General features: G+C 36.4%; 2 protein-coding genes across 2 annotated transcripts in view; one reads left to right on the forward strand and one right to left on the reverse strand.

Annotated features, from left to right (window-relative positions):
• LOC309482790 (E3 ubiquitin-protein ligase RNF182) overlaps positions 1-11,859 on the forward strand; it is a 41,970-nt gene extending 30,111 nt beyond the window's left edge. The window contains exon 2 of the mRNA XM_082148346.1: positions 10,277-11,859. Coding sequence (XP_082004472.1) covers positions 10,291-11,064 — 774 coding nt within the window. The 5' untranslated portion in view covers positions 10,277-10,290 and the 3' untranslated portion in view covers positions 11,065-11,859. The remainder of the gene's footprint in view (positions 1-10,276) is intronic.
• The window catches only part of cep89 (centrosomal protein 89), a 160,209-nt gene that overhangs the window by 90,421 nt on the left and 55,450 nt on the right, over positions 1-14,338 (reverse strand). The window lies entirely within an intron of this gene.

Raw genomic sequence — 14,338 nt, forward strand, 5'->3', positions numbered from 1 at the left:
AGCTCCTGAGGTGGCATTCAAGGGGGCTATGTAATGTGCCTTGTTATTTTGTACGTGTGAATACGGCAAATCTCAGATATTTAGCCAATTACCTCTGTTTTGATAAATCAGACTGGCGAGATTGTAATCGTGCAACCTCGAGAGAAGGACTGCAAAGCGATATAGTTTCCTGATCTAAAACGGGTAAAATATAATCAGAGTTTAAAAGAATAATCAAATATTCGTTCACGTTTAATGATGCACAGATATCATTAAAACCTTTTCATTTATGGAGTCAAATGAAATAACGAGAAAATACATATGAGAATTGTGTTTCATTTAATCCTGTTGTGTTGCGTAAATGGAAAAACAGTAACGCGCAGAGAAACCTTCCCCGTACTATTGGAAACCCCCATTGGACCAATAGACGGGCTTACATAATAATATCTCATCATTTGGCAACAGGTATATTAGGCTGCTGTCACTTTAAGACCTAACACACTGATCCATTATACTGTTACACATGCATTTTCTTGCTCAACTGTTTACGTTCAATTCAAACATAACTGACTGTGTTTACATGAATACTCGCAAAGACCAGCATTTTTATATTATTTTGTGCGTTTTCGACTGTTTAGGCAAAAATAACTCAATTTATTACTGAGAGGTGGCTTTATGTGCGTGCACTTTGGGTGTAAGCACAACATCTGTGGGAATGAGTAAAATTATGTGTAATTTGTGCAGTCCCACGCAGAAATTTAAGCCCTGTTACACCAACAATATTCATCCAAAGCAAACGAAACGAGTGCGTGAAGGGAGGTGGGTTTGTGCGTCAATTCGCTGTCGGAGAGATCATGAGAGAGCGAGAAAGCGCAGCTGGTATTGTGTATCTATTCTGCCGAAAATGAGTATTCGAAGCATTTCAGTCCCAGTCCCTAGTTTGTCCAGATGTTGCAGGATGTAATGCAGCCCCATGTTGACCGCATCATCCACAGACCTGTTTGCTAAATAAACAAACTGCAGGGGGTCAAGCAAGGGTCCAGTAATGTCCCTCAGGTACGCCAACACCAGTCTTTGACCAGACATTAAGGCAACAGGTCTGTAGTCATTCAGTCCAGTAATTTTGGGTTTATTTGGGATGGGGATGATGGTGGAGCATTTGAAGCAGGAAGGAACTTAGCACAGCTCCAGTGATCTGTGTGAAGATAGGGGCCAAGATAGAGGAACACTGTCTGGGCCTGGTGCTTTTCTTGTCCTTGTACCTTATGCATCAGATAAATAAGTGCGCAGCCATCTTTAGAATTTTGTTTTTGAACTTCAGTTGTTGGCATAAATATTCTATGGCATATATATATATATATATATAAAATACAGTCAAATTCCTAAAAAAAGATATTGGATCGCAGCTTAATGACCATGGGAAAATCTGGGTCCCATGGCCAAACCAGTTTAGAACCACTAACATAGAACATACTTTTTTAATGGTCACGAAGTAAGTTTAGTCAAATGTAATAACTAAACTCTTAAAAATGCGATGCAATAAAATAACCATTTTGGGTGCCTCAAATAACCTTTCGGTCAACAGTTCTTACAATAATTTTTTTTTTGTGTGTGTGTGAAGTTCATTTTAATAATCTGAAGAACCCTTTCCACTATAAAGAACCTTTTGTGCAATTGAAAGGTTACATATGTGTTAAAAGTCTTCACTGAAACAATGCTATTAAAGAACATATTAAAGTGTGTACTCAGAATATATGTAATTTTGGATGCAGTATTTGTGCCTTTTTTGCTGAGATAATATTTAAGAATTGTGAAATTTACTACAGAGATAAAAGAAGATATTCAACTGAATACAGATGTTGCAAGGTAAAATGTCAGATGTTAAAACTGGAAAATAGGCTTTGGAGCGTATGCTCAGTCTAAGGTTTGTGTTTTTTAAAGCATACAAGGTCCCTTGTTGATTTGCATCAGGTCTACTTCGGGGTGTGAGCAAAAGTAATGTTCATAACAGGTTTATATGTAATTTGTGTATAATTAAAAGCCAGCGACATTTGTGCATATGTATGTCAGCGTTATATGCAGTTATTGGCTTCTTTCAGGTGTGCATCCATTTCAGCTCGACTGTGAACTACAAATAACCCTCTTTTTCAGTAGAAAATCCCCCAAATAACTAAATAAATCTATTCCCCATCTCACACGTAGCTTCCACTTAGACACCAAACCTACAGAGCATTTTTTCCTCAAATCCTGGTTACAAAAGCATCTTTGAAGCCAGGGGTCCCACTACGGTACTTGTGAGTTAGGGCTGCTACAAACAACATGCACACAGTACACACAGAATCTACCTCCCTTAGGGACTCGTTACTTACAAAAAGACTGGATACGTGATCTATGGCATTTTCACTATGCCTGCCCTGTTTGAGTGAGGAGGATGAAGACTTTTACACCTACAGCACTGTCACTAAGGTTGTCTTTTAGATCATGGAGATCTAGTTTGTATGAGATGTATGGTACCGCTGGGAGATTACAGAAAGATAAAACTGAATGAATAATCTGATTGAGTTTCAGTCCTCTAGTCTAGATAATACCACTCTAATCTAAAGGTGTTAGTGAGTAATCTTTAAAATACTAAAACCCTCAGGCTTGATAGATACTAAACTTCTTTCATACAGTACACCTAAACAAAATCACCTAACCCCAGGTGCATCTGCTCTCGGACAGACTGATACAGGTAAACAGGTTGATAGGATGCTGAACAAAAACAAACCAACAGAGTAAATACAACACACACAGTTAATGCAACTGAAAACTGCAGAGATCACAGGTCATTTAGGAAAGTACAAGATAACTGTACACCTTCAGGATATAGGAAGAATGCATTCTACTTTACTTTTGATTTTTGTGAGTATAGATGGGAATTATAAAAACATTGAATGATTCTGGTTCTGATTCCTTGTATGTTTTCAGTATATTAATGGTTTTATTAATGTTTTTAGCACATTTACCAAATAAATATTTTAAAGGAGTCATGACCTGTAATTTTCACTTTTCCACGAGAATCAATGTATGTTATGATTGCCTAACGATTATACACTGTCCGGGAAGCCGATATTTAAAAGTGAAGCGTTTGTTTACCCCTGGGTTCATAAACCAGCCCACGTGCATGCGCACTCAAATACGAGATTTTAATTTCTGCCCCGACTTGACGTCAAGACGGGGCAGGATATACCATATATGGACACCGCAGACCTATGCTGCAGGAAGCCCGCCCTGCCCCTCTCCCCCTCATATTCAGTCGCGAAAGATGCAGAAACAAAGTGCACACGCGCAAACAAAGTGCAGCGCTGCCTCGCTGCCTGCTGTGAGTTTGTCTGCTTCGGTGCTGTAAGCTCCGTATTAGCCTCGTATTTCCTTGTTTTGAACCATCATTTACTACAATTTCTAGTTGTTTATACTACTACTAAATACAGCTTACCCAATATCGCTGGCTTCCGTTACAACACGCTAGTAATTCGCTAGCCTGTTATCACGCCACCCGTGCGCTCTGCTATTTTTATTTATCTATTTTCTCTCGCGCCTTTGAGTTTATAAAAGCTCAGGTGAGTAAGAAACACTCAACAAACACGGTGAGTAATGTCTTGTCCTGTTATTATCATGCGTTGCGTCTGAATGCGTTGTTGTTTTTTGAGCTCTATCGATTTGATTTATAATTCTTGATTTTTCTCTTTAAACTCGCTTACAACGAAGATTTTCTACTTTTCCTCACTGAAGAAGCACTGCTCAAACCTCATTGTTACATCGCTGCGAGATCTAGTGAGAAGCATTCAAATTTCTCCGTTATTACCCGTAGATCTCTATTAGATCAAATAGCGCTGCCGTGGAAACCAGGAGAAACATTGTGCCATGATCAAGTCCACAAATCAGAAACATTCACGATGGATTTAATGTAGTAGACTAAACACTAACTGTCACCATGGAAGTTTGGCAGGAATAGTAAAATGCTTTCAAGTACATCACATATATTTTCTAGCACTTCAAAACTCAAATATGATCATATATTTAAATGTTATTTTTAATGTGATGACCAAAACATTATTTTGTTCATCCTTCAAAGATTACCCCCATTTATAAAACTAAAAGTTTCTAGATGTAGGAAAAAAAATAATTATAATTTTTTTTATTTCCACTCTCAAATATTTATTTTTTAATCGTTTTGCTTTTGAATTATTTCGACATTTTGAATAAAATTGCTGCCCTGCAATGTTTACCTGGAGCCTTGCAAACTTAAAATAAAACTAAAATAAAATAAACCTTTGTTTATAACTAGGCTACTACAATAATACATTTATACATTTTATAAGGAGCGGTTTTTGTTTTATATGCTACTAAGAAGACACCCCAGAAGATGGGTCAAGTATAGCTCCATCATTGTTCAAAGTAAAAAAAGATCATACTTTATGATGTTAGTTTTAATAAAAAAATTTTTTTTTTTTAAATCAAGTGAATTTCTCTGGCATTTCTTTCTTTTTGCTGTATCGAAAACGTACCGTACCGAACTGAACCGTGAATTTTGTGAACCGTTACACCACTATACTGTATATATGCACCCTAAGCCTGATTCAGTTAAAACATCTGTGAAATGACAGATGATTATGAGCAGAGACCAGGTAAATTTGTGATAACGATTTTTTATCTCAGACAATACTAAGCACTAAAGCATGCTCTCATTCATTCAACTCTGTATTGATCTATGAGAGATATTACTGTCACTGAGGTATTTCTTGATTTGAGCCACTTTCCTATAATTGAGTGAAATGCAGCAGACTGTTATTTCCCGTGCTCTGAATCCCTAACCCTGAAACTGCAAGAATTAAAGAAGTTACATAGACATTATTGCCTGTTCATAAGATTTGCTGTCCAACCAAATTAGGTAAATTATCACATTCAGTACACAAGTTTGCAGTATAATATTATATTGAATACTGATATTACATGTATATTGACATATTGAATCTCACACAGTTATGAAATGATGAGTTCAGTCTTGTTTATTGAGAAAATTAACTTGACAATATGATGATAAAGGCTGAAAATACAGATTTATTTGGTTTCGGGCTTGACAGAATTATCACCCTCTTTGGTTTAACCCACTCAATGCCAGACTTTAAGAGCAGAGATTAAGAACTAATATAAAATACTAATATATATACTATATACCTTGAGTAATGAAATATGAACAAATCTGCATGTGTCTTAAAAGCAGATCCCAGCATCCAGTGAGCTTCCTTTTGTAGCTCACTATTCATTAGGTATTCATAATCATCATCTATAAATGATTGAACACAGCTTTAAATAGCATTGCCTTATCGTTAAAACAGATAAGCACTCAGAGTCCCTCTTTCCCCCCTCGCTCTCACCCTTTGTATCTTACATATACAAGATTGTCTAATTGATTTTGGATTCTCGGGTCTCTGGAGAGCAAGATGAATGAGGCGACTAAATTTAAGTCTAAGTGATTGCACTTAAAAGCAACTTAATGAACTGTGCATGTTGCTGTGTGTGACGTAATGGACTCTTGCTGACATTCATCCAATAAAGAGCTTTGATTCACTTAGCTGATCACACACTGCACATCTCCTGGAGTATGATTACTAGAGATGCTAAGAATTTACGCAATATACAGTGTGAGCAAAATTAGTGCTTTATTTTATCTTAAAGGTCATCATTTACTCACCCTCATGTCGTTCCAAACCTGTATGACTTTCGATCGTATGTGGTGCACAAAGGATAAAACACTATTGAACAGCATTGGTTTTCATTCTATGGAAAATACCAACAGGTATTGTAATAACATGAGGGTGAATAAAGACAGAATTTTTATGGTGATCTCTCATACACTACCGTGACTGTAAAGACTTCTAGATTGTTACATAAAGATAATTTGTAACAATATTTATATTGCTCTATTCATCAAAAAATCTTTCAAATAAACATGCTTTTATATTTTAGATGGCAACTTCTTGAATCTGCAATCCTATTACAGTATTTTTCTCAAAGTAATTGTTTAGAAATATATGAATATGTGAATAAAAAGAAGGTAAACACTGTAACAGGACACTCAGTAATCTGGTAATTTCGTGCTGGTAATCATATTTTTTCAAATAAAGACAAGGTAACACTAATTTTACATACAGCACAGTGAAAACGATATGAATATGACACAGTTGGCAACTGGATATATCACAGATATGAATATGACACAGTTGGCAACTGGTTATATATCAGCATATTTTAAAATGAAGGATTTAAAGTTTTTCGATGGCGTCTCCTGTGAAGCTGATCTTCTGTTCGCATTCACTCACTTCGCATGGACCGACCGTCACTCGCCGACAGTAATGCACACTTCACAAGTTATCACAGCTGGATTCGATTAAATCTGCAAGGTTCGTGATATTAAATGTTTATTAGTTATTCAGAGATTTGTTTAAATGACGTAGATGAGCATTTGCAGAATTTTGACGGCAAATGAGAAAGTATTTTAGCCTGATTGTTTGCCTTTTCTGTTACAAATAATATAAAAGCAAACGCTTTACTTTACTTACTTCGCATACCATTTACTTTCTTTGTTTACCAGTTCTGTCTAACAAAGTATTAGATATGACTGACAGAGATCGTAAAATGAAGACGGAGAATATGAGTGAGCGCTGTGTGATCAGAGGAGCTGCCGTTGCTGTTCTCTTCTGGCGCTGGTGTTCTCAGCGCCGCCCGTCAAAATAAAAGTCTGGAGCGCCGTCAAAATAAAAGTCCCGCTTCCAGCACATCAGCCAATCAGAAAAACGTATCGGCCGATGCCGATATTTAAAAAATGCCAAATATCGATCAATTGGTGTCCACATGTGTGCTGACAAAACCGCAGTGCATTGGCTTGTGTCTATTTCACTGTGTAAAACAAGCTTTAATATCCAGCGCGACTCAGCAATATTAAAACTCAATTTTTTTTCTTTGTGACTACATGTTCCTGTTAACTAACTAGTTGTACTGTTAGTTTAGGAGACAATGGAACCATTACATTATTTCACCTAAAAAGCTGCTCATAAATATCCTGTAGGGTTACTGTCCTGTAGGATGAAAGAAGAATATGCCAAATCATACATAGCAATGTCCGCTAACAGCCTTATAGCATGTTCTGCGCATTTCCTCTTTTAAGGTGTGGAGCTCTTGAAATATTCTCAAAATGGTGTTTTTGCTTACTTTGCATAGTAGTGTTGTATTTAAGCACAAAGATGCATTGAATATTAGCCTGTGTGTTTTCAGATGTTTGATGTCATTATGAAAGAAACTCTGTGTTAAAGGATGTTTTGAGTTTTAAAAACTTACAGGGAATTTTTTTATAGTATAACGAACTCTTAACTGTAAAAATATCAAGGAAAATTTTTATTATCAGTTCATGACCCCTTTAAGGTGTCTGTTGAGAGAGTTTTCCGACACTAATAGTGTTGTTTTCAACATACAATTTTGTTTTAGAAAAACACTGTAGCAACATTCTGATTAAACTTCTGCCAACTCATCCTTCTACTAACAGATTTTTCCAGGAAGATTGCTGCGCCAAGTACACATCAACATGTTGCTCTCCTGAGTGGCATAAAATGGCCCGTTACATTTATAATTTATATTCATGACATTCATTAGGCCACCATTTCAATGCTTTTTGTGAGATACAATTACAATGACAAAATTGCTTTTGTCCACTTAAGCTACAGATGAGCTTATTAGATTAGATTTGAAATGTAAAATAAGAACACAACTGTCCTCTGAAAAGCATGTTAAAACGCCATATGGCATTACTGCCAGAAGAAAGGGAAGGAGGGGGAAAAGAACAGAGGAAAAAGAAAAGCTTTCATGCTCCAATACACATTGGATTCACAAATACTGCAGTACATTACCATTACTACATCAATCAATGCCTTTCTCATTCACACTCATTTCTAGCAAATATTCATAATAGTTAAATTCGTGTGAAGGTTTTTATTTTAAATCACACTGACATGCAGAAAAAATGATGATACTAGCGGTGTAACGATACTCTCATGCCACGATTCGATACACATCACGATACTGAACTGACGATACGATATTATTGCGATACTCCAAGACATATGGTAAAAGGTAAACAAAAAATGTACTGTTGATTAAAATGTTAGATTTCATATTACATTGTGGGTGTAAATTAATAGGCTCATTTTTTTTAGACGAATATGCTTGCACTCTGTCATTGACTAAATATATTTAAAATCATGTAGGCCACTTTTTACTGTTAACAGAAGACATTTGGCATTCTCAGGACACACAAATATTCCCCCATTGCATTATACATTATATTCAACATTATATATAGTAGTTTAATGTAGTACTGACACTAAAACTCTGTAAACTTGAATTTTTTCTCACACAGTAATTTTTATTTTGGGTGAATTTATCACAATACATATTGTCATTATCCACGATACATATTCTTGCATTTTTGTATTGTGATATATTGTGACACGATATATTGTTACACCCCTATATGATACTGTAACAAATAACAAAGCATGGACTGGAAACAATGACTCTGTTAACTGGTAATTTGAAAAGGCTCTGCTAATACAGTTTGAACCCTAAACAGCCTACAAGCCTGTTTCTTTATTGGGCTTCTATTGAAAGCCTCTGCTGGAAATATTTTTCTATCTAGCAAAGCAAAACATATTCCTCTCAGAAATACAATTATGCACAGGCATTGTTGTCATTAATAATAGAGAGAGGTTTGTAGTTGGAGGAGCATGTTCTTTGCCCAAAGGGCCGCTATTTTATTCCCCTAACAACTGGCATCTCTTTCTTCAGTATGACAACGGCTGGGTGACATTAGGGAAACAAAAACAGTTGGCTCCCCAAGACAATGAAGCAAAATCGTTACGTCGATCCCACATTTCTTTCGTAATTAATTTCACAAACAGCGATTAACAAAGCAGCCTAATTAGGCCTTTGGAGAGTTGCAGACTAAATGAGACATTGAAAACATCCATGTGGCACAGTAGGACTCTTACTATGAAGACTTAATAGCATGGGTGTTGGTATATTACAGTGACACTAACAATGTACTAATGCTTGATTGCATAACACACTGTAGGAACCTCTTCCTGTATGAAATCACCAACATTGACTAAGCCCACAAATTTGTTTACTGTTGTCAATGTCATTCATTTTTAATGACAGCTCATTTCAGCTAGAAATGAATGGTGATATAAACAGCTTTTGCAATCAGTAATGTAATTAACAACTAAAATAATAAAGATCTAATATGAATTAATTAATAATATTAAACATCCGGTAAACTGCTATTAAAATTGGGGATACTTTAAGTAGGGTAAGATGGGGGCAGTTGCCCTCTTTAAGAATAGTGTGCATTTATTATTGAACTGTAACATATTTAGAGATGAGATTAGCATGTATAAGATTATGATGTCACGGTTGGTTGGCAAGTTGAAGATCTATAAGCAGCAATCATACTTTATTTATACAAGCACATTTCAAACCTTGAAAACATAACGGTTAAAATCAAGCATTTTCCAAACTTTCAAAACTCTGTACGAACCCTGTGTTACAGGACACAATTAAAAATCATGAAATGGGGCTATCTTGCCCCACTACTGAGGTAAGATGACCTATTTGGAGTAAAATTACTTTTTTCTTGTAGGAAAAATACTATATGTAAAATACATATGATTTCGTGGTTTCATTTTATTTTATTTTTTTAGGTATCATTAATGTACAACTCTAAATCAAAAACTGTATGCATTTTGACAATCAAGTTGTTATAATGAATCATACAATTTTTTATTTGTCTTGGTGATAATTGTGATAATTACATAGATTAGATCATTAGATTAGAACACCAGCAACAACATTGGGAACCACTGGGAACATTCTGCCCAAATTCTTTAACTTTTAACCTCAAACCATAAATAATATTTGGTATTGTACAAATCTAAATGACTTAATGTGTCCACAAATCCCCCATTAACAAAAAGACAACAAAAAAAACTGTTAATAAATGTACAGATCACTATTATGTTCAGATGAAAAGTCAAAATTAACAAGAGAATCAATAAATGTATTGAAATTTGATTTAGTGGCATCTGTAGTCAAGAGACCTTCTCAACTTTCATCTTGAAATAAAAAAATGACCTTATACCGTATATCGCTGTATAAGTGCATGTTGTCGTACTCTGTGCTAAAGCATCCTGTTCTTGTTTCCTAGAGCATGAGGCCACGATGAGCTGTGCTCAGGCTGGACCAGAGGAGGGCTCTGCTAATGCCAGCATTAATACTAACACCAGCCTCAATGGCACCACCAATGACGAGTTGGAGTGCAAAATCTGCTACCAGCGCTACAATGCACACAACCGCAAGCCCAAGATTCTGGACTGCCTGCACCGTGTGTGTGCCAGATGCCTCAATAAGATCCTGGACATTGGGGACAGCTCAAGCTCCATCAGCTGCCCTTTCTGCCGTCACGAGACGCAGGTCAGTGAGTACGAAGTGGCCGGGCTGCCAGATGACTCGAACATCATGTCCCGTCTGGCCGTGCGCGACAAGTCCTGGAGCTCGGACCACAGTAAGGAGGTAGTGCTGACGCCAAAGAGCTTGTCCTCCAATGATAGCCCATCCCATGACTCCTCTAACTGCCTGGTCATCACCATCATGGAGGTGCAACGGGATCAGCAGCGCTCGCCCAGTCAAAATGGCAGCTCTGATTACTACGGTGACCACAGTTTGGACTCAGTGTCCGTAGCATCCAACAGCGGTGCGGTGGACCCAGACGCACTATCTAAGTTCTGCAATCATGTGCCGCGGGTATTGGTGTGGCTGTTGGGCTTTTTCTACTTTGGTTCGCTGCCACTTGGCATCTACTTGCTGGTGATCCAGAGAGTGACTCTTGGGATTGTGTGTGTGAGTCTGGTGCCATCCAGTCTCACAGTCTGTCTGGTTTACGGCTTCTGCCAGTGTCTGTGCCAGGGCATGTGCGACTGCTCTAACAGGGGGTGACTGGTATGAAACAAGCCACTGAAAATCAGGCTACTTCATCTCACCACATTGAGAGGAGATAAAAATAAGCTCTTGGCATCTGAATATCCTTATTGCAAATCAAATGCTATGTGTACCTTCTTGCTTTGAAAGGATGTGTACAAGCAGCTGTGATAAGAGGATAATTCAAGCATTAAAGAGGAAGGTCAGTCTGGGCGAAACACTATTAGCTTAGCATAGCTTCTGCACACACCCTTCAAGCTCATTTTGAAGTAAAAAAGCTGACCTAAGAAAGTTCTCCATGCCAATCAGATGATGATACATGAGTGGGAGTTTATCAAAGTGAAGAAGATGGACTTTATGTGTACAGCCAGGCAGAGCAGATGGGCCATAAATAATTTTTTTTTTTTATTGTGGTTGATTCTCATCGCTGTGAAATAAACAGCCCTGATTATCAATGAAAAGGCTCCATGAGCTGCACTTACAGGTTAATAAGACTGGAATAGTCTGTCTGGTTAAAAACTTCTACTGTAGGTAATGGTATTACAAAGTGAAGGGGTGGCTAACCACTGAGGTATGAGGGTGACCTTTTAATAAAGAGATTTGACCCATGCTGTTGTTCTGTCCATCTGTTCAAAAAGACCCTCCAGGACTCCTTGGAGTATGCCATGTTTTTACATCAAGACTAGGGCTGCAACAACTAATCGATAAAATCGTTAATAATCGATAATGAAAATCATTGACAACGAATGTCATTATTAATTAGTCGAGTCTGCTGACCATGCACGGAAAACTTCGGCCAGTGGAGTCAAATGGACTAAATGCATCTAAAAATTGTGGAGAATAGTGTGCAGAGTGAGCTGCTGCCAGATAGGTGCGTAATCCAAGCTGACCAAAACATGACAATTCTTTATTTTAAGCTTCAAGCTAATGCATACAAGCGTAATGTTTAACGCAGCTTGCCCTGTCAGGTGCTTTGACAGATGTGTGAGCTATTTAATGAGTGAGATATTTTCCTCAGTGCTAAACTTGCATTATACGGTTAAATCTGAAAATGTTACAAATTCACGCAAGTATTTCCACTTAACTGAATGAGCGATGGCGCGCACATGTGCATCAAACACACGGAACAGTAGAGAGGGAGACGATTAATATTCAGCGCAAAAATATTTTGCTGTTGGACATTAAATGTAGGTTTAAAAGTCTACATGTAATCAAGTATTTTATGAGAGTAGTAACTGTAAAGGAATAACAGCATGTAATTGAATAAAATTTAAGACGTTTCTTACATTTACAGGATAAAGAAATGACAGTAACAGAACATCCCTCTAATCTGTTAACACTGAGTTTGTGTTTTTCTTTAGGGGTGGGTGATACAGCCTCAAAATTATATCATGTTATTTCAAGAATATTTGCGATAATGACATTTATGATGATATAGAAAAAAATATATGGAACAACGTTTTATTGGTAATTGCAGCTGGCAGGCAACCGCATTTATTAGTGCAATCAAAATGAAGGGCATTTTCCATCCTTTTCCAATGGGCATTTTTAGAATTTTTTTTTTTTTTATGACATTTATCTCACTTAAATGTTTGCTCACTCATTGCGTTTTTACAATGGCATAATTTTGTTGTTAAGAGTTTACACAACACAAGGAAGCCTGATTATAATCTTTGAATTAAACTGAAAAAAGTAGTAAAACTTAATACAAAATAATAAAGATACAAATAAAGAGAAAAGTTTTTGGGTAGGTCTAACACTAGTATTCAGAAATACTACAGAAACTGAATAAAGTAATCAATGTAAAATAACACTGATAGTCTTTTAGTCCTGACTAAATTAAATACATAGGCTATTAATTTTTTACAATCTAAGGTGTTTTTGGGGTCCTTGAGATGTTTTGACATGCCCTGACATTTGTGCTTTTTTCAGTTGCTTATAAACATATTAATGTTTAATTACACTCTATTTAGCAAAAACAGGGCTACCATAATATGTGAGCAACATGTATGTACATGTTTGTATTTTTGAGAGAATAATGTTTATGCATGGTTATTGAAAAAACTAAAAATTAAAGTTTTTGAAATAAGGCCCCAAACCACAAACTAAATATGTGTCAACAAGACTTTTGACTAATGGATGTTGTCGCCTAGAGTTTTTGCTTCAAAATGATCTGAAAATCATCCTGCCTAATCATTCACATAAAACAATACATTGATTTAAACTTTGTAAGACACGTTTTGTTTGGAAAGGCAATATGCGTGGAATGATCATGAATAATGCTCTGATTCACACCTGAGAAGACAATGACCAGCATAATGAGCTGTTCATTCAGGTGTGTCACTGAGAGTACAAGTAAAGAATGTGAGGACTTATTTTGTATGCATGCAAATTGTATAATATCCTAGGTAAACATTTCTAGTAACTATGCAGTTAATTCTCATACTGTATTTTCAGAAAGTTTTGGAATATATCCTCTCCCCAAATGTGTCACTAATTAAAAACAATAATAAATAATTTAATCAGAAGGCTTATATTGACCTATTAAGATGTTGCTTACATCTACCTTGCTATTTTATTAAATACATATAAATCACATGTAAATGTGTTTTCACATGTAAATCAACAACAATTACAATTTTAACAATATTTCAAGTGTAATCTTTCTTTGTAAAAAGTATACATTTTATCATACGTATTTCAAAGTTAACCCTCTGGGGTCGGCAAACGCACCAGCGCGTTTTGCTGGATTTTCTTCACATAGTAGCACAATAAACTTAAATTACTCCGTCATTTATGGTCATACAGAAAAAAAATATATGAAAAAAGAATCTGTGAGATGTCTACTTTTGTGTCCACTTACAATCAAAACAAAACATTGTGCTTTTGTAAAATAAAGAACATAAACAGGGTATGCTTTCTGCCTCTCCGTCTCGGTGAACTTTTTTTTCTTGAGTACGTCTATAAACTGAAACAAAACTCAGCGAATACTTGTCATTTAAGTGTGTACTTTTAAATGATCGGATTCAAAATGAAAAAAAATATTCTCTGTTTAAGTAATTTGTATAAAACCAACAAAATGTCCAGTATCTCAAACCCTTGCTCATTATTTTTAATGTGACCACGCCCACGCGCGCAAAAAAGATTTACATGCAAATCTCCACGTTAAGGAACGCGAAAGCGCTCATTACCTCAAAAACAAAGCACCAAACTTCATCAGTCTCTGCTTTTCGTCGAGTTTGGAAGACACGCTGTGAGCTTAGTCAGCTTACATTGGATTTACCTCAGAAGA

The sequence above is a fragment of the Leuciscus leuciscus genome (genome assembly GCF_965113295.1).
Source record: "Leuciscus leuciscus genome assembly, chromosome: 2".
Classification (NCBI taxonomy): Eukaryota; Metazoa; Chordata; class Actinopteri; order Cypriniformes; family Leuciscidae; genus Leuciscus; species Leuciscus leuciscus.